Source organism: Aptenodytes forsteri, unplaced genomic scaffold, assembly GCF_000699145.1.
Source record: "Aptenodytes forsteri isolate BGI_AS27 unplaced genomic scaffold, ASM69914v1 Scaffold382, whole genome shotgun sequence".
NCBI classification, from domain to species: Eukaryota; Metazoa; Chordata; class Aves; order Sphenisciformes; family Spheniscidae; genus Aptenodytes; species Aptenodytes forsteri.
In genome coordinates, this window is record NW_008794625.1 from 551395 (window position 1) to 571692 (window position 20298).

Sequence of the window (20298 nt, forward strand, 5' to 3'; positions counted from 1 at the left end):
TAAGTTACACTCGCGTTCATTCTAGACTAAATTATTTGTGTAGGTGGAAAAAAGGATCTTATCCTTTTTCTCCATTCTTTCTATTTCAACTTAAAAAGCTAGAAATCCTTTTGAAGATAAACATAAAATAATATTTTCCAATTCTTACTAATTTTAAGCATAGAAACCTAATGAAAAACAGGCATACATCTTTTAACCTGCCTGATATGTAAGAATATTCCTGTGTGTTCATATACTATGCCTAGTAAAAATATCTACAACAATATCATTGCATTAAAATAAGACACAGATAAAGATATGAATCACGGAGATACGTGTCTAAATAGGTAAGTGTATTTTTCCAAAATGTTTCCTCACTCCAGATGCTTAAAATGCTAAATGGAATGGCAACTTAGATGGGAGCTCAATATATGCAATGGAAACTTAAAGCAAACTCTTCAAAGGCATTGCATCACAAATCGAGGTGTCTACTCTCATGCTAGGCATCTCAGGTCAAGAATATGATCTCAGTTCTGGTCATGGATCCATGTATAAAAGAACGGATGCCCATGCAAATCTAATGGCAGTACACAAGCTATAAGCTAGCACTCACTAACTTACAAAGCTGTATAAAAATTGCAGGACATACTAAAATTCGTGTGTGTGCGTGTATGTATATATAGAGAGAGAGAAGGAAAAAGAACTGCTAGTGGAGTTGTCATTGGTATTTATGTATAAAACAGATACTAAGTTTGATTGCTACAATGCAGAACCACATCTCTTAACTGACACAGCCTATTATCCCAAGCCATAGAAGAAAAATATGCCAAAACTTTTTGGCATAACAGCTATTAGACAACTGAACTGAAGCGGCGCAAGTACTACTAACTATATAGTTAGGGATTCTTCTCTACTGGCAACAAAGTGAACTGAAAACCAGATTCAGCAGGGTATTTAGAGAACACCCAACTTCAAAACAAAAAAAGTGCAGATTTGGAACCTTCTTCCCGTTTCTATTCTATTTCCCAATTAAAAACCCCAACTCTCTAGACCAGAGGGTTCTCGCAATGAACAGAAGGGTATCTGTAATTAACGAACACCAGCATTCATGATACAAGGAAGCACTGCCCATCCTTATCACGACACGACAAATGTAAGCCAAATATTGCCAGGTTAAAGTGCACGCTGGCCTTCTTCCATGGCATTTCAACCCACCCTACTTGCAGCTTAACCGGGCACATGTCCAACAACTTCCCCTTCAAAAGCAAGCAATGATGAAAGCCTTCAGCCCCTTGAGGACTGTGTGCTTACAACTGGAGGAAAAAACATCCTTGTCAGAAAGACAGTTTGACAGGAGTCAAGTTAGGGACAAATCCTCTGGGCCCTTTCCATCTCATCCTGGTCTTTCTGACTTCAACATCTGTCAGCAGGATATGCTCCCTGCTTTTTAATGCCAGTAAAGACCACAGACAGATGAATACAGCAATCCTGGGCAGGACAGAAAGTTTTCTTCTTCACTCCATTTAATACTGTTCTTTATTTCAAGAGTTTAGTTCTCCAAAGCAGTATCTTTCCAAATACAACACCAAGTTCTGGTAATTTATCAACACATTCTCTGTAACTTCAGGTCCAATGGTTTAAAAATAATTACATTCTTTAGACTTGTAACAAATAAATTTTTCAGTATGTTTGTGAACTCTGATTTCATTCATACACAGCCGCTTAACATCAGACTTCGCACACATTAAGGAAGGTGAAAGTGAAACTCGCTATAAATAGGCAGTGAAATGAAAAAGCAGTTTGGAGAACTCCCTCTACCTGTCCAAAAAGTAACTAAGCACTGAATACTTTTATGACAATTTATCACAGCAAAGGTCACTCAACATAGACCAAACTCCTCAAACTTAGGATTTTCTGTTGCACTGTTACTTTACTAATTTCTCCTTTAACACAACTTCAATGCTGTACTATAGGTAAAGCAGTGGAAATACTTTTTGATGCAAGGATTACTCTCCTAAGTGATGTAACACTGCAGACCCCACAGCATGCTTGGGAAGACATGTTATGCTCCTCTGCTGTGACATGTATTTGTAATATTTAAACATTCCTCATAGAAATAATAGAAAGTTACGTCATCTACTATGAGTATGCCCATACATGACTTCAGACATAGAATTTTTTAAAGCAAAATAACTTGAATAGTTGTAACTTTTCAGGGGGCTTGAACCTCTGAAAGTTTCATTTTGTCACTCTGCAGATGCAACCTCAATATAAATACCATTTAACTGACTAAGTTTGTTCCGTAATTGCCCATATTTAAAGTACAAGAAACAACTAGAGATAAACTACAGAAAGAACTGAGGAAGTTTAGCTGCACATGCTTACTAATGTCTTAGGCCAACTATTTCCTGCTCAATTTTCAGGTAATAGTTTGTCTTAGAAATGAGTAAGTAGCGGTTTTTTTAAAGTATGGGGATTAATTAAAGAACATGCTTTTTCGGTTTTCTAATTTCTCTCTGGTACTCAACTGACATCTGATGTCTAAGGTAAACTAACTCTGAGCCAGACTTCTCTAAATGACAGAGCAGTGTTCGTCTGGGGTGATGGTCTTTGCTGTGTAACAGTTGGGTCTGTACTGAGAAGGAGATGCGATTTACATCTGAAGTTTTATTTGGTTGAGCACTCCACAGCCCATCCAGTGATAGCCCAGGACGAAGGACCTACTGGAGCACACTGTTGCATCCTGCAGCATACACATACTTCCTTTTCTGATACAAACCCTGGTCTTGTTCTGGTATTTAGTCAGAATGCACACACAGGAACCTAGACAACAGAACACACTATGTGTGAAAGAGGCCAGTTTACCCACGAGACAAATTAGTCGACAGTTAAAAACAAACCAACAACCAACCAACCAACCTACCTTTCTCCTTCTTCAGCTTTGGAGTTCTCAAAACCAATATATATTTGGTGTTCCTCTCCAGAGCTGAGAAATCCCACTGGGAATATCGTGCTTGCTTTAGACACGGACTGGGCTAAGATTTCATTTTAAATTGCTACTAAATAACTGACTGCAGATTGCAGTGCGATTATAAGGAAACTGATCCTATCCCAAACTCCTCGATGGCAGCATATTGGTTGCCTTTTGATCCATGCTTCATAGAAGCTGTACGATTTGCTTGTGGCGAGAGATTATTGATTGAAAGAGAGGGGCAAACAGCAAATGCTTCTGCTCTTTCACTGGTGAAACAAGTGAGAAGCCCTGCTTTTACTGGAATGGAGTTACCAGACTTTCTGCAGTGGAAAAAAGTTGAAAAGCACAAAATCCATTATGCATCCACAAAAGGAAAAAAGGAAGCAGCAGCTTCAGGGAAACTAAAGCCTCAAAGGATGATACAGGGCAAGAAGAAAAGCCTCCACTCATTGGTATGGACGTATGAAGTTGTATTTTTCAGGAAAGCAGATCTATTCGACACTGCTTTTTCGCCTGACGCCATGCCTCTTACCCAAGCAAAAAGAAGCAAGCCAACAAGTCCGGACTCATGAACAGGGCAACAGAACTCATTAGCACTACTGTTAATTCATAGATTTTGGAGTTGCCTCTTCTTGAGAGGCATGTAGACTGTAAACGTGGAGATCACAAAGCCTTACCCTCTTAGCTGCATCCTCATGCTCCAGGCGTTCCAAGTGCTGTTTTGTCCAATTCTGTTTTCAATTAAGGCCATTTCGGAGCCTTCCCTTGGCAACTGCCTGGTTAATCTCTCTTTGATAGACACAGAATTGTAACCCTGCCTCAATCCCAGAATTTTATTTTATAATCATAACTAAAAGAGGATGAATGGAAGGAAGATGCTCCCAGTTAAGTAAATAAATGGAAGAGGCCAATTATAGAACTTCAATTCTCACTAGGAATTTCCCCTTTCTACTTCTTTTCTTCTGAGAGTTTTAAGAAAAATCTTGGCCATCAAAGACACTTTTTGGTTTTCCTTTGTTGAGTTTAAAAAAATGCCTTAGTCAGGAAAAGCATATTTGATGACTCCCAATCACTATTCCTGTTTGCTAGGCACGGTGTGTGGCCCAGGCTGGAACCACAAACTAAGCTTCTGGGAAGGCAGCAACCAAAGAATGCCTCATCTGGGATTCCACAGCTGCCAGAGGTTGTCCTTGCCCCTAAATGCTCGATTAGTCTCCTCACAGTCTATTTATAATGACATAAATTATCTAAAGTTTCCTCAAATCAGTGTTCAACTTAACAGACACTCAGCTACTGCATCGCAAACATACACTTCCAGAAACAATTTATTATTCACATTCCTACTTTATCCCATACTTCACTCAAAAGAATCTTTCAATAAGTAGCATAAGCAACAAGTTTATAATTTTACTTATCTGTGCATGCTCATGTTAACTGCCTTATGAAGCTCACACTATTATGCCTGAACCACAAAAAATTTGAAATGAGCTCAAAGAATCTAAATGAAGTATTTCAAGTAATATTTAAATAAGTACTTCTAGCCATATAAACAACACTTAAAAATTAAACATAAAGGATTACAGCTCTTTCACAGGCATAAAAATTTGAATTTATGGCCTCCAAATGGTTTATAATAATGTGACACCCAGTATCTTCTTTAGAACTATTTTTCTAAAAAGAAATTAGAATTTGAGAATTATATTAGCTAAAACTGGTGCATAGATTTGGCTGGAAAAGTTCCCCATGTACTAGAGGGTTGTATGATAACATTGAACAATGCCTGATACTGTTTCTCTTTGAAATACTCTAGTATTCCCACAATGAAGTCATGCTTATCTTAGCAAGTATATGAAGGTAAGAAAACTACTTTGCAAGAGACTTTGCAAGATACAAAGATATTTCTGGTCTGAAAATGTTTTATGACATCCAAATAGTGTTTTAGCAAGAAAAGAATGCAAAGTGGGCCTTCAGAATGCAGGCTGAAGATGTTCACGATGACCGCAAGTCTTTGGGTATAAACAGTGATAAGAGGACTGCTCACTGCAGGAAGAAAAAGTGGCTACTACAAAAAATAGTTGAGTTCGTTGCTACTTACACAACTGATGAAAAAGTGACTGGCTTACACAGGAGGAGACATTGCCCTAGAGACTTGACTAATGAACTAGTAAATAAATGAAAATCCCACAACCCTCCTCATCATTCTGAACAAGTTTTCCAAACGCTAGACACTCCTGTACTCGTGGTATCTTGGAAAGGTTTATTACTTCGTTTTTAGAAAAGTGGCTTTGCAGGAGCAGCAGAGCAAATGAGAAGATTCTTCTCAAATGGAGTATTTCTGCCCTAACAGAATACTTAAATTATGAGTTTTCATTTCTACTGTAAGCTTACAACCTCACAAAACCTGCCCAAAGGAAGCAGAAATGGAAGCTTTAGCATGAAATATGGGTGAGTTCAATAACATAAAAACCTCTTTAGTACTTTAGTACAAATGCACTAGAACATTACGCTTTTTCTCCACTGACTTTATAATGGCTGAGTTAGAACTACTTCATTGAAATAGCATTGAAAAGTGAAATTTTAAGGAAGCTGCAACGTATTTTTTTCCCAATATAGTAGTGGTTCTAAATATACCACCTTTCCTGTCAACCTCATCTTACTATAGAATCTTGTCTTGCTCTTGAATGACTATCCACTAGTTATCATGATTCAAAAATACAACTGAAAACATGCAGTAACTGAGATTAGCAGGTGGTAAGCATAAAACAGATGGAGGTACTTTTTCTTACATACATACTTAAATAATGAAAGTCTTGCACCGCAGGATGCTGACAAGGCTAAGAATATAAAAATTCCCTTATAGACTCCAGCGATAATCCACTTGTCATGAACCTCCAGGCAGAGTACGTAGTAGTCCACCCACCCAGACTGTAACTTCCTAACTCAAGAGGCAAGAATACTATGGGAGTCAGACTCAAAAGCCTTGCTAAAGTCAAGGTAAGGACATCCACTACTCTTTCCCTCCCTCAAAGAAGGCAATCGGATTAGTCAGGCATGGTTTACTCTTGGTAAATCCATAGTGACTGTTCCCAATCATCATCATTTTCTTTGTGCAGCAGCCCTCCTAGAAGAGAAGCACAAGCAACTAACTTCTCCTCTCCCACGACCCTCATCTTCATGAAGCCTGTTATGCAGTTAATACAAGACAGACATTCCTCTGTTAAATTCTGTAGGAAATAGATCACAAGTATAAAACTTATTTGGACAGTAATACATTCATTTATGGCCTTGGCTGCACAAACCATACATATCCTTAAGAAATAAGGCCAAGAGAAAAAAGAAAATGTTAAAAAGAAGAATCTGTATTTGTGCGTTCCACAATTCTGGTAATTCTCAACCAGATAGTGAAATTCTATTACAAAGAATCTCAAAGCTCCTACTCCCCCACCCCCAAATTACCAGTACTTAAAGCTGACTAATTTCTAGAGAGTGTTTTGCCTATTAGCTCTACCTATTAGAGAATGTTGATAGTGTATTCCAGATGCAATCCTCAGCAGCTAACTCTTGGCCAGAACATTCTTGTGTTCTATGTTTGTACCTCACTTGCACATGTATATATTAGAACTTAAGAGCTGCAATTCCCATAATCACTAAGTCCCCATTTTTGCATATCCCTGGAAAATCAGTGACCGTTACTAGATAAGTTTGTTACATGAGGAATTTATGAAACACCTGCTTTTGGAAAGGTCACAGCGACAAACCAAAAAAAGGCACAAAACCTGCTTGCTGGACCGTTAACTCAAGAATTGCTTCCTCACCTCATACAATGTTTTTTATCTAGATGATTTTCAAAGGATGAAAACAGTGGACTATATAAGAGAACAGTGGAATTTATAATCAGCATGGCAACTTAGATAAATGACAGGAGATATGGTGCACTACGAAAAATATTCTGCTTGATAATAAACAAAAATCCCAAAGTTTCACTTCACTTCTTGCATTATTTCTTTTCATGGCTAAATTCTTTTGTAATGTGGGCCATCTAGAGAATGAACTGCAAAGAGAAGTCATCCAATAAGTTAAGGTAACTGCTTTCTATAGCCTGTTCACCCTGGCTATGACTACTGAAACCTTTGGGCATCAATACAGACGTTTGGAAAGGGGACAGTAGGGAAGGTATTTAGAAAACAGGAAAGCTTTACTGCTAACAGTGGACTCTCCATCCAAATAAACTAGCCCTCAGGAGATCCTTACCGGAGATCCAGACCAGCTTCTTTCCAAAGTATGTCCATCAAACGCAAAATCTGGAGTGTCAACATATCCTGTCGGAGATCTGTAAGAGAAGGTTGAAACTGCTATTTCAATTTCTCAGTGTGTTGTAGACAAACTTTCTAATGTTTGTAAGGCCTTCAGAAAAAAGTATCTAAAAATACTCATCAAGCCTAAAGATTAAAGTGGGATTAACCATAATTATATCATTGTGATTGATAATGTCTATACTTTGAAACCCAGTCAGAAGAAGATGCTTAATTTGTTTACCAATATTAGAGTAAACCACGTTTACATTATGGCAATACAGAGCAACACAGCTTAAGTGCAAGTGTGGGAATGAAGAAGGAAAAGGAAAAATTTAAAATATTTAACATTGCTTACCATCACCATTTTTAAAGATGATCCCTACAAGATCTCCTCCAAACATTTTATTGTTGTATACTATCCATAGAGGCTTCATTTTAGAATCCATATATCTACACTTCTCAACACTAGAAGTAAATACAACAAATGTTTTAGTCAAATAAGAGTAATTCAACTGGAATGTTCAAAACACAACAGAACATGTAGACTTCCAGTTTAGAAGTACTTAAATGTTATCTCTGCTTTCATTCTGCTACTATGCTATGAGCGCTTACCAAGTACGAACGTATCTGTTACAGATGGAATGTATTGGATACCGTGATTGGCATACACATATCTAACACTTAAATTAAGCACTCACATTTTCCGAGAAAATAGTTTTCTTTATATCCTTTCCCATCAATTTTTAGACTTTATATTTAAATGCTCTTAAAAATTTTAACGGCTTTTGTGCTTATTGTTATAAACAGAAGCCAGGAATGTAGTCCAATTCACTTTTAGGCTTATATTTAAATATATTTAGCTATGGTAATACATTGACTGAGAGAGTATTAAGTTTCATCATGGATCACAAAAATCTTCTAACTTAACTGATATCTTAACCTTAGGAAGATTCCCAACAGACCTTCTCTCACTATAGAAAAAGTTCCCTATGACAGCATATCTGCTGAATAATAAAGCCAAAGGAAGTTAAAGCACATACGCGTTTCTGCTTTACTGTTTCCGTGCAAAAGCTACAGTGAAATTTTATTCACTCATTCTTAACTTACTGTAGTTCTGAAAGTATAACAGAAGGATTCAGAGGAGACTGGAGGTCAGAAAGTGCTTCTCTGTAGGCATTTTGTTTCAAACATGTATGCATTGCATCTTTTCCTTTTGCTTTGCTTTGCTTCATGGCATTCAGCTTAATTAGACTATTTAAAGTCTTCATTTTATTAAGGGCTTCCACCTGAGAGAGAGATTTTATCTTTAAAGGTTATTGCTCTGATTTTACACAATACAATGCAAAATCCCATTTCAAAACAAACCAGTTAACTAAAGTATGAAATAATTCTACAACTTTTAAAAAATGGAAATAATAGATGGCAATTAAGATGGCATTCCTGAAAAAACATGAGAACAGCCTTTTCTAAGTCACTCATGTCCCAGAAATCCCATTTTCTTAAGTAACAAAGACATCAATGGGGTGAAGTGTCCTAAGCTTCAAGTCACTTTTTAAAGCATGACTTAACATCTCAGAAAAAATGAATGAGGTATTTTAATGTATGATACATTTACACAAATTCCTTCTTCAAAATACAATTTTCGTCCACTAATTGAACAAAGCACCTAACATAGGTGCCTCTATCCATACTGAAGTCAACAGAAATACTGAGCGCTTCATACCTCTAACAAAATCAAACATTACTTGAGATGAGCTACGGATACAGATACTTCATTGTACGCATTCAGTTAGTTTTAATGTATGATACATTTACACAAATTCCTTCTTCAAAATACAATTTTCGTCCACTAATTGAACAAAGCACCTAACATAGGTGCCTCTATCCATACTGAAGTCAACAGAAATACTGAGCGCTTCATACCTCTAACAAAATCAAACATTACTTGAGATGAGCTACGGATACAGATACTTCATTGTACGCATTCAGTTAGTTGCATACAATACAATACAGCCGTATGACTACTTGCAGACAATTTTCACAATACTTAACTACACATACTTAACTTTCACAGAGCAGAGTCTTAAATGTTTGCTCATTAAAATCCTGCTGAAGTTAGGCATAAGGTAAATGCTGTAATCAATTAAGGTGTTCCAAATCATAATATCTCATCTAAGCAATAGTGTTACCTTAAAAATGTGTAAAAAGGCAAGGCCATTATTTGCAATCAATACAGGTGGGTTTAACCCTTTTTTCTCCCTTCTGTTTTAGAAAGTCTTCTACTGGTACATAATTTCTAAGAAAACAAGTAAACTAGCGATGTAAATATACATAAAACTAACAGAGAAAAGCCCTTCGGTAACAAACCTAGATAGCATATTCAACAAATATAATTTCTACATTGCATCTACATCGAAGCAACTTGTTAGCCAAATATAAAACAGTTGTTATAACAATTAGCCGTATTTGCACTAGCCACAGTTAACATGCTCAGTAATACGCATATTCTCTAGCAAACAGCATCAATTCAACAATTACAAAAGTTGATTTCTATACAAGGAAGCTTCAGTCTAACTTACAAGGTGCTGAGTCAAAACTTACCACTTCTACACACAAACTGAACCCTGTCAGGCAGGATGCTGTGGAAATTGTATGCAGTTTGATTATAAAACTGAGGCAATGGAGACCTGCCAGGTCAGCCATCTGTCAAAACCAAAAGCGCTCTGCTTTTCCACTATTCTAGGAGCTGTACAAACATCAGTGACAAGGGAACAAAATGGAACCTGTGTTGTACAAACAGGAACTTTTTGAAGTATTTCTACTTTGAATTTCTTCCGTGTTTGCACAGTTGGGAATTTTTTTGCCCCTTCTTTGATTGTACTGACATTTGTTTCCTGTGAAGTGCACAGAAACTTTCTGACCTTAAGTCTATTGCTTAAAGCATTTCATCACCTAATCTTTTTATGATTTTGACAATACGAACAACCACACATGCATAAGAGATGGTCTTTTCAATGTCCTGTGAACTGCAGTAATAAAGAGCACAACAGTACATTCCTGTTCCATACGCCCCTCAAAGCATAGTTTCAGTGTAGACAGTATCAAAACTGTTAGAAATAACACTCATCAGACAAGTATCTACTGAGTTAAGTTTTTGTGGCCTGATACAGCAAATACATGAATTCCAGAGAGAGATAATTTTTCAAAGATTTTTACGGTCGCAATCAAAATTAACTTGTAAAACTGCATTAGAGCCTTCAAACATGATTTGAGTGTCTCTATTAATGATCTGATGATGCACTTATTCGGGTATTTAAAAGCAAACGTTTTTCCTTGGGTTTTTTTTGTAAACAGCATTTTTATATTAACACTAAAATGAGTATTTTGTTTACTTCAGCATCTTTATTTCCAAGGAATACTACATTATACTACAACTTCAGGGTTTTTTGCATCACCTTTTAACAAAAGCCAAAGCTGCAGAAAGTAGTCCTGAAGTCATCTAGATAAGGTTTAGACAGAAAGGTAATAGTTTCTATTAAACAAGCTACCCCTACTGGGGAAAAAAGGTCAGAAGTTTCAAGTGCACAGAAACCCTTCTTCAGTTAATAATCCAGGCAGTCTACTGTTCTATCCAGGATATACGCATACTGCTGAAAGTATCTCGCACATCTCAGAACACTATAAAAACAGCTCCCGACCTCTGAGGCCCCACAGCGCTAGCTGCTTTCTGTGCCAGGGAGGACTGCTCCATCATCCATCTATTTAGCCCTTTTATTTCCCTGTCTCACCCATGCTTCCTTCTCTTCCCCACTCCCCAACAGATGGACTTTGTCAAGGTAACCAATATGCCCCACAGGAGCAATGGAATAAGTATTTGAGTCACAAGCTGGGATAAGTCAAGATTTAAAGGAGAAGGGAAGTCTATACCTGTTTAGCAAGCACTTTCATATGAGCAACACTTCCTCGGCAGTAGGCTTCAAGTATCAAACCAAACTGTACTGAAACGGCAGGTATGTGAACCTCTGACCTATAAGAAAAGCTTCTCATCAGACCACAGCATTTACAGATTAGCATTCTTCAAGCCATTAAAATGAAAAACAAACCCAACACCCCCCACCCCCCCAAGCTCATGGTTATGTAGATAAAACAAAAAGCCAGATTAAGAAATAACAAAACACTTATGTGCTGAACACTACGAGGACTGGCTGGTTTCAATGCATGCCACTTGTTTCAAGGTCTAGGACTGTTCTGGAGGCAGCAGTGTTAAGAGGTAGCGATTAGATATTTGTTTTCAGGAACCCCTTTCATTCAAGAAAGTAGTACTGGTAAGTCATAGAAGATCTTGAGAATCAGGGCTGACGTTAAACCACATGTTCTTAAATCTTTGTAAGGGAAAAGCCAAAATTTGCCTGAGGGGGAACACTTTGAAACAAACCACTGAACCTTATACCAGAACCAATTATCGTCCAAAACATTTTCATGTAGTACTTGTTCTTTTTATTTAGAAATATTAAAATAAGCTGTACTTTGAAGACAGAATCAACCTACAGTCCATTCTGCAAGGTATCTGCCGTTCATGGAACTGATCATCAAAAGCGCAACGACACATAAAACTGCTTTTATTTGCTGTTAGACTCTCAAACATAATGTAAATTTTTCCCAACTGTGAGGTATAAATATTCTACTTTTACTGCACGCACAGCCAAAACAAACACTAAGGTTATATACAAACCTAACTTATCAAATAGTTAGAGCTGAATGCAGTTTCGAATACTTTCGTCAAACAGTAGATTACAAACCACTGTAATATATTTTTAATTATAGGCTTGCTCTAATCTATAAATGCCAAAGGTAAAGAAACATAAAGAGGACTTGTAGGGGACTACAATAATGGCTCATTTAGAAAAATCCTCAATAAATCACATTTGAAAGTCCAATCAGGGTCAATAGTTTCAGAAAGACATAAGGGAAAAACTCCTACCTTAGATGCCAAAACAACATCTGTCCTATTCTCCTATTAGCGAGTGCTCTCTCTAATAGAAATCTGGAGAGAGCGCAATCAAGAAAAGGTTCATACTTCAGGACTTGCACAAGTTGAAGAAGATACTGAGAGAGCTCTTCATCGCTAGAACGAGGTACATAAAAGCAGTTATTAACAGAGTAACTAGGATTACTGATATTCCAGAAATTCAGATGCATATGACAAGTCCAACAATGACAGATTTGTTTCAATAGCAAGACTGTCCCCCAATTTTTCAGTCACATGGAGAAGGACAATAATAAACAACTCAGTGCGACTGCCAGATTGATGAATTCATCAGTAAGTTCTATCTCTAACAGAACCTTAAGGCCCTCAAACCTGTAAGTAAAAACCTGGTATTCTGTCATGGGCTTTTACAAGATCAAGATCTCAGCCTGAGTGCTACGTTAAGTATCCGGGAGATTAATTATTTCAAATTATTTCAGACTGGACATTGGCTCCCTTTGACCACTCAACCTCTGACTGAGGAGCTGGACCTTTGGAACCACATAAAGAACCACTGTAACCTAGCAGTTAGCTGCAATGGGCACGGACAAGAACTGAGAATACTTGCATATACCTATGAAAGTCACTCAGCTTACAAAGAAGGGGGAGAAGAGTATTCATTCCACTAAAGGAATTCAATTAACATGTCTTTAAAAGTTACTACCTGTCAGTTAATAGTGTTAATTTCTTAAGATACACCTACAAAGTGATCCATTTAACCAAAATGTTTTATTTGGGTTTTTTTGTTTGTTGTTTGTTTGTTGTTTTTTTTAAAATCATACCAACAACATAAAGGTTTTTAGAGGATAAGGAAAAGTACATCATCTTGGCTAAACCAGTGTCCAAATTACTCCTACTTCAGAAGTGCAAATTTAAGTATTTAGCCACAGTTCATAAACATACCTTTGAAAAGCCTCTATGCTAATTAACTACTTCAAGTAGTATTCTGACATACTAAAAATCATTCCAATAATTTTCTATAAAATCCTGTATTCCCCTTCCCCCCAAAAAACCTCTCACACTTGACAATTGTGTTGTTCTAGAACAAATGTGAATGTTCCTTGACTTTTTACATTTGAGTACCTTTTCTCTTATAAAAGGCCTGCAGAATTCAAATTCTTTGCCTAAGATGGAAGGAAAAGAGTAGAAATTCTTCTGTCCATCACTTGAAGATTTCAGAGATGCAAATACTGAATTCTTTCATTCTCTCCATCTTACTCTGAAAAACTTCAGTAACTTGGTAAAAACTTTCACTTATGCTGTGTTGTATTTATTTTCCCTTTTTTTTTATTTCAGCTAATAGGATCACCTTTAGGTTACATTTTTTACCAACTGCCTTCATCAGACTTTTTAAAGAAGTTGAAAATTTATTTCTGACACCCAGCTTAACACAGTTTTGCTTCAGAGCCAGAATTAAGAATTCTGGAAATAATTCCAGATGTAACAATTCAGTATTATTAGGACAGCCCAGCAGCTAAATTGCTTGTTTGCATTTGAAAGAAGTCAAAATATTTTTTTTTATACCCCAAAAGTCTAGCCTTGACCATTAAAAAAATTAATCATTAAACTATTCACCACAGAGAATTTAGAACTCAAGGACAGGAAATATGCAGTTATGCTGCAAATGATAGCGTTATACAAATCTTGCCCTAGGTTACAGTGAAGAGCAAAATGATATGTGATAAAGGAAGAACTGCAGATAACGAAGGCTACTGTGAAGAACAAACAAATCAGTTAATTCTCTGGTTTTTTATTATATGCTACAGCTTACATTTCTATTAAATGATACAGCCAGTACCTGACACAAAGCGCGAGGCGGCTGGATGGCCACCTCAGTTTTTATAGTATTCGACTATTGTAATATTTTGTCCCTCTGTTACTGAAAAGTTCTCACGCTATCTTGCTCTCCCTTTTGTCCAAGAAAGGGGCAAACACACAACCCTCTCTGGGACAAAGGTACACTGGTGTTCTCCTAGCAGCATGGAAAATAATAATCACTGAATACAAGATGTCAGAATAAGAAGGTTTTATTTGGCTGCCAATGTGCTTATCTAGAAATTAGACTGCTCTATTTGGTCATCCCTTCATGGCAGGCAGCGTGTTTAAATCCTTCCTCTTTGGGTTCTTTTTTCCCTATAGACAAACAGAATGCAGTTTTTCACCCCAGAAATCCTTGCATGCTGGAGTAGTACAATACACTCACCTCATTTGCTTTAAACAACCCACTGCATATTCTCTGACGTACTGGTCTGGATAATTGAAATCCAACAATTCTAATGCTTCTCTAGGCAGCAGCTTGGGCCATATCTGAAGGAGAGCCTGAAGCTGTTTTAAAAAGACGACTATTAGGTTACAGGTAAAGTAACTATTTCAGAAAAGAGATGGGTATAACTGCCCATAAAAGCATTCATACTAACAGAAGATTACACATTGGTCTGGCTTTAAAATAAAAAATTAAAAAAAAAAAAGGGGGCGGGAGGGCGGAGAGAGAGAGAAATAACTCTGGGAAACTGGGCCCACTTCTGATTCTTACCCTTTAAAATGATCCAGATTTTTTTTTTTTTTTGCACCAGGCCTCATTTACACAGTCTGAAAAGTCTGTTTCTTCACACATAGACACAACACAGTAAACAAAAATTAGGTAACCCCAGATGTGTATGTTTTAGAAACTGAGTTTCAATAAAATTTAGATAATGTTTTGTAAATACTCTCATACATATATAAATATTTTTATAATGGTAAAGGTTTTCCATTAAAAAAAAAGTTTAAAGAAGGTTTTTGTTGAGAGAGATCTTAACCAAAAGCATCTATCCACCTCAACTGATGGAGCCTTTTCCCACATGCACTGTGAACAGTAATGAGCTTAAGTTGCAGAAAGGATGATTCAGGTTAGATATTTTTAAAAAATTCCCAATACTGAAGACGATGTGCTGGAAAAAATTACAGAAGACACTACTGTATTATTTTGGACTACTAAGAAGAAAAATGTCTAGAGTTCTCATAAAATAAACTGGTTTTATTGCATTTTAATGAAGCTACCTGCTGAGGGTATATTTTTAATAATATGTATACAGTTGCATGACTGAAACAGTACACTATTACTCAAAATAAACAGGCTTGAATGTGTGCGGTATATCAACAGCACAAGATTTTTTTCTCTCTGTAGGAACAAGTCATAACTCATGACAAAAATACCCTTTCCTACAAATTAGATAATACAGATATTTCATATTTAAATAGGAACTTATAAAATCTGAATGATTAGAAAGATCTTATTTTCCTCCTGATTTAGTAATCATTTTACATCAAAAGTGAAAATTTATATTTTCTACTATATGTCATAATTCAACTAATGCTTCCAGTTCAAGTATGACAAACACGTATGAGTTCATAGTCTCAACCTGCATTTAACAGGCATGTTCAGAACACTATTTAAACACCTAGGGGGCCAGATTCTGAAACGGTTCATCTGTGCAGTTTTGTGAAATTCAGAAGCAAGAAAAGGTCACAGATCAATCACAAAGCAAAGCCAGTGGCCATGCTACAACTCCAGAAGTGGAGGAAAGATTCAATTAAACTATTTTCATGGGCAAATACTGGTATGAATACATGCAAGATTCATAATGATATAAACTAAAATTAAAGATGTTTTTAAATACAGATGTCGTATTCCCACAGAAACATACATGCAAAATTTATTCAATCCATAGCCCAGTAAGGGTCAATGACACCATCAACACTTACATATCATGAATACTTGTTCTGAAATTCTGGAAGAAATACTAACACTGAGCAGATACTTAATACCATAAAACAGATGTTGAAAATGCAAGCAGCAGCTATGCTTGTCAGACATGCAAGAAGAAACTTCAAAACAAACGCATCAGAACTTCTAGACAACCTACTTTAAATCAGGTGCAGAGCCAACAAAAATACAGAAACATTTTGTTAATAATGAATGATCAAAATGACTGGAGAACCTGAAACAGTCTGAAAAGACAAGTCAAAGTGGCATTACATGCCTCATATCAGGCAATGAATTTTGAAAGTCATGGTCTACAACATGTACATTAACTGTGAAGTTTATTTGAAGATACAGACCTCCTCACTTTGCTGAAATTATTTCAGAGGTTATTACAATGAGAAAATGTAAAGTGATATGAGCTTAGAGGAAAGCAAGATCTAAATGACCTATGAAACAGTCAAGAAAATTCCCCAAATTCCTACTGCTCTGCTTGCATTCTGCCTTGGAACTTTCATTAAGAGGGAAGTGCAGTCCAACTAGCTCCACATCCCAGGTGCCTTGCACACTTCTCCAAAGTGTAGGTGAAAGGATATCAGAAATACTTGTTGCATTTGCATAAAAGAAACTTGCACCATGAACTGCCCTCATCTGCTTTGGCAACAGAGAGGTAACTGAAGAACTTCCGAATACATCTCATTTGTAAAAAAATTTTACGTTTCAAAATATGTGTTTCAAGTTCTTAAAATTTCTCTGCAATATCAAACACATTAAAATGCTACACACGTAAAGTACTGCATACTTCTCCTCTCACATGGTTTGCAACTCCTGACAAGCTGTGAGAAAACAAGGAACTTCAATTCTCAGCAACAACCTAAAGGTTTAGAGAAAGCTCAAGTCTGACTGGCCTTGGTATATAATTTTGGGTTTTTTTTTTCCCCTATAAAGAAATAACCATGATTTCTTCCCTAACAAGACAAGTCTACTATAAGAGACAATACAATTAAGCACAGGATAGTATTTTTATTCCAGTTTTTTCAAATATTTCAAAACTTAGCTGTCTGATCAGCTCTCCTTTCTCTAGTTCTCATCAGTGACGGTGTCACTTCACTGAAAGTGGGCAGATTTTTTTTTTTTTTAAATAATGACTAAGTTCTGTTTTGAGCATAAATACTGCCTGTGAATTCTGCTAACAAGTTCTGCCACCCTACTACTCTGCTGAGCAAGGAGATTATGGCAACAGTAAGAGCAAACACCTTCAGAATTCCTTCAGTGCAACTATTCTACTAAAATATTGCAATACAATGAGAGCTTGGATGAAGTCTATATGGTAAATAACACAAGAAGGCTGATTTAATCCATTGTACATAACTTTAATCTACTAGTTCAATGGTCCATAAAGATTGTCTACAATCAAATGTAATACTCCATTTCTAAAAAAAACTTACTACTTTTGATCTGCATTAATAGAAACAGGAATATAGTTACTTAGTTCATTTTTCCTATAAACAGCTGGTGTTTGGTTGTTTTTTGGAGTTTGGGGTTTTTTGCCTTTGCGTTTGGTTGGTTTTGGATTTTTTTTTTTTTTAAACTTTTTGCCTTAAGTGTCAGACTTTCACTGAAATACTTAAGCTAACAACGGGCATTAAAAAAAAACTCCTAGCACCACGGCATGCATGTTGTTGTAGTAGCACAAATATTGCAATGTACATCTGGTACTATATATATTTAATTTTAATGAGAGGTAAGTTATGAGGCCTGCTAACATTGGAATTCATAAGGCTCATGAGGCTGTCTTGCCTCACTTGAAAAGATAAGTCATTGGGAATACTTACATGTCTATGTATTACAGAAATATTTGGCTACAGGCTTGGGGAAGAGTGGCTGGGAAGAGGCCTGGAGGAAAAGGACCTGGGGGTGCTGGTCGACAGCCGGCTGAACATGAGCCGGCAGTGTGCCCAGGCGGCCAAGAAGGCCAATGGCATCCTGGCCTGTATCAGAAATAGTGTGGCCAGCAGGAGGAGGGGAGTGATCGTGCCCCTGAACTCGGCACTGGTGAGGCCGCACCTCGAATACTGTGTTCAGTTTTGGGCCCCTCACTACAATAAGGACATTGAGGTGCTGGAGCGTGTCCAGAGAAGGGCAACGAAGCTGGTGAAGGGTCTGGAGAACAAGTCTTATGAGGAGCGGCTGAGGGAACTGGGGTTGTTTAGCCTGGAGAAAAGGAGGCTGAGGGGAGACCTCATCGCTCTCTACAACTACCTGAAAGGAGGTTGTAGCGAGGTGGGGGTCGGTCTCTTCTCCCAAGTAACAAGCGATAGGACGAGAGGAAACGGCCTCAAGTTGCGCCAGGGGAGGTTTAGATTGGACGTGAGGAAAAATTTCTTTACTGAAAGAGTGGTTAAACATTGGAACAGGCTGCCCAGGGAAGTGGTTGAGTCCCCATCCCTGGAGGTATTTAAAAGACGAGTAGATGAGGCGCTTAGGGACATGGTTTAGTGGGCATGGTGGTGTTGGGTCGACGGTTGGACTCGATGATCTTAGAGGTCTTTTCCAACCTCAATGATTCTATGATTCTATGTTTAAGGATAGGGTCTCATTTTTCAGATAGACTGTTCTTGCTGCCAAAAACAGTATTAAAATATAAACCACACTATTGTCTATACATATGCAAACATAAATACTGTATTTCTTCCAGAAAGTACACAGTAACAAGCAAGATGACTATGTATTTTCAGCCATCTGTTTAAATAAAATGCTTTTTAATATTCCCAAATTTAAAGGACTTTGAGCTGTCAGCTAATAGCCATACTCCAAATAACTTTCCAAACTCTGCTACCGAAGGTCATATATCAAAGCCCCTAGCAAGCAATCAGAATGCCTTTTCCTTCACATATTTTAATGAATAAACAAATACCTGCTTATATTTCTACAGTTTGTATTTCCAGATAACTTTTAATAACGAACAATACATTCAGAAGCACATAACGGAATTACTAGGGAACAAAGGATTCTGGCATGTGAAAGAACACAAGTGAGCAAGGAATGTGTGGGTGCTACATTTTGTTAGTGTTGTGTTCATGGCATGGACAATGAGCTACGATGAAATTCCATTTATTTTTATAAGTACACTGAACATATACAACTAGCTGGTAGGAAGGATGTAATAGAAAATAAAAACTCTACGCTGGAGGCAAACTAAGATTCTGACTGACTGAATAATCACAAAAATCACATGATGAATAGATGGAAGTTGAGTTTTCACAGAGTAGTTTCCTTTTCTTCCAAGATCACCTAGCTTGTAACAGGCGAAGGTCAGAATACTAAGCTAGAATAGAAATTTATACTACCAATCATAATCCTTCACAACAAATGCTTTTTAGCTCAAAGCTTTTTAAAAATGGAAAAAAAAATTAGTTTAAAATTTAAAAAATGAGACTCGTGGAAAGACATAAATATTACCGCAATGTAACAGTCTGCAAGAAGTTGAGCATCATTTAAAGGTGCAATTCCATCAGGATAAGCAGATGAACAAAACAACGTCTGGGGCCACCCCTTAGAGTGAGTACTGTGTTTGTTAACACTGGCCAGACTTTTATCGTTTTGCCCAACCCGCTCTGTACACAATCAGACTAAAAAGTTTCAATACAAATCCAGGGGTCTGTTATTTTACTACTTTTAAGTCAGTCTATCAAGCAGGAACGGTCTTACTATAAACTCATATAATTTTTCCTGTATCAAGGTTCCACCTATTCCCAAAAAGCATCACAAGAGTTGGATTCTATTTGGGTAAAAACAGAAAAAGGCAGCTACACCAATGTCTTCACAGTATAGCAAAATAACCTTGCACATCTATAGAGCAAACAAATGATACAGTTTACTGAAAATGTAATCTTGTATCACAGCACCAGTCTTCAAGTCGTTAATTACTTACAGCTACTTTAAAGGAGACCCTATTTGGTCACACGGTCAACACGATGAGAATCAAGTATTTTGTACCACTAGTGGGTATCATATCTCTTTGAAAAATCATGTCTGCCTCAATGAGGTTTAATTACCCAGTCTGAGATGTGAAGTTTTATAGTCTTTCAGCAGTTTAACAGTTTTTATAAGAAGCTTTATTTCAGATCTTGATTTACAAACTTAAACTTCTTTTTTTTTTTTTTTTAATAACCCTATAAAAGAAGTTCTTGCTGTGAGGGTAGTCAAATGCTGGAACACGTTGCCCAGAGACATTGTGAAGTCTCCATTAGTGGAGATACTCAAAACTCAGCTGGACACA

General features: G+C 37.0%; 1 protein-coding gene across 1 annotated transcript in view; it reads right to left on the reverse strand.

Annotated features, from left to right (window-relative positions):
- PIK3CB (phosphatidylinositol-4,5-bisphosphate 3-kinase catalytic subunit beta) overlaps nucleotides 1–20298 on the reverse strand; it is an 87418-nt gene that overhangs the window by 6294 nt on the left and 60826 nt on the right. The window contains exons 14-19 of the mRNA XM_009273342.1: nucleotides 14478–14599; nucleotides 12230–12373; nucleotides 11176–11275; nucleotides 8356–8534; nucleotides 7604–7713; nucleotides 7205–7283 (exon numbers count right to left, since the gene is read on the reverse strand). Of these exons, the coding sequence (XP_009271617.1) occupies nucleotides 7205–7283; nucleotides 7604–7713; nucleotides 8356–8534; nucleotides 11176–11275; nucleotides 12230–12373; nucleotides 14478–14599 (734 nt within the window). The remainder of the gene's footprint in view (nucleotides 1–7204; nucleotides 7284–7603; nucleotides 7714–8355; nucleotides 8535–11175; nucleotides 11276–12229; nucleotides 12374–14477; nucleotides 14600–20298) is intronic.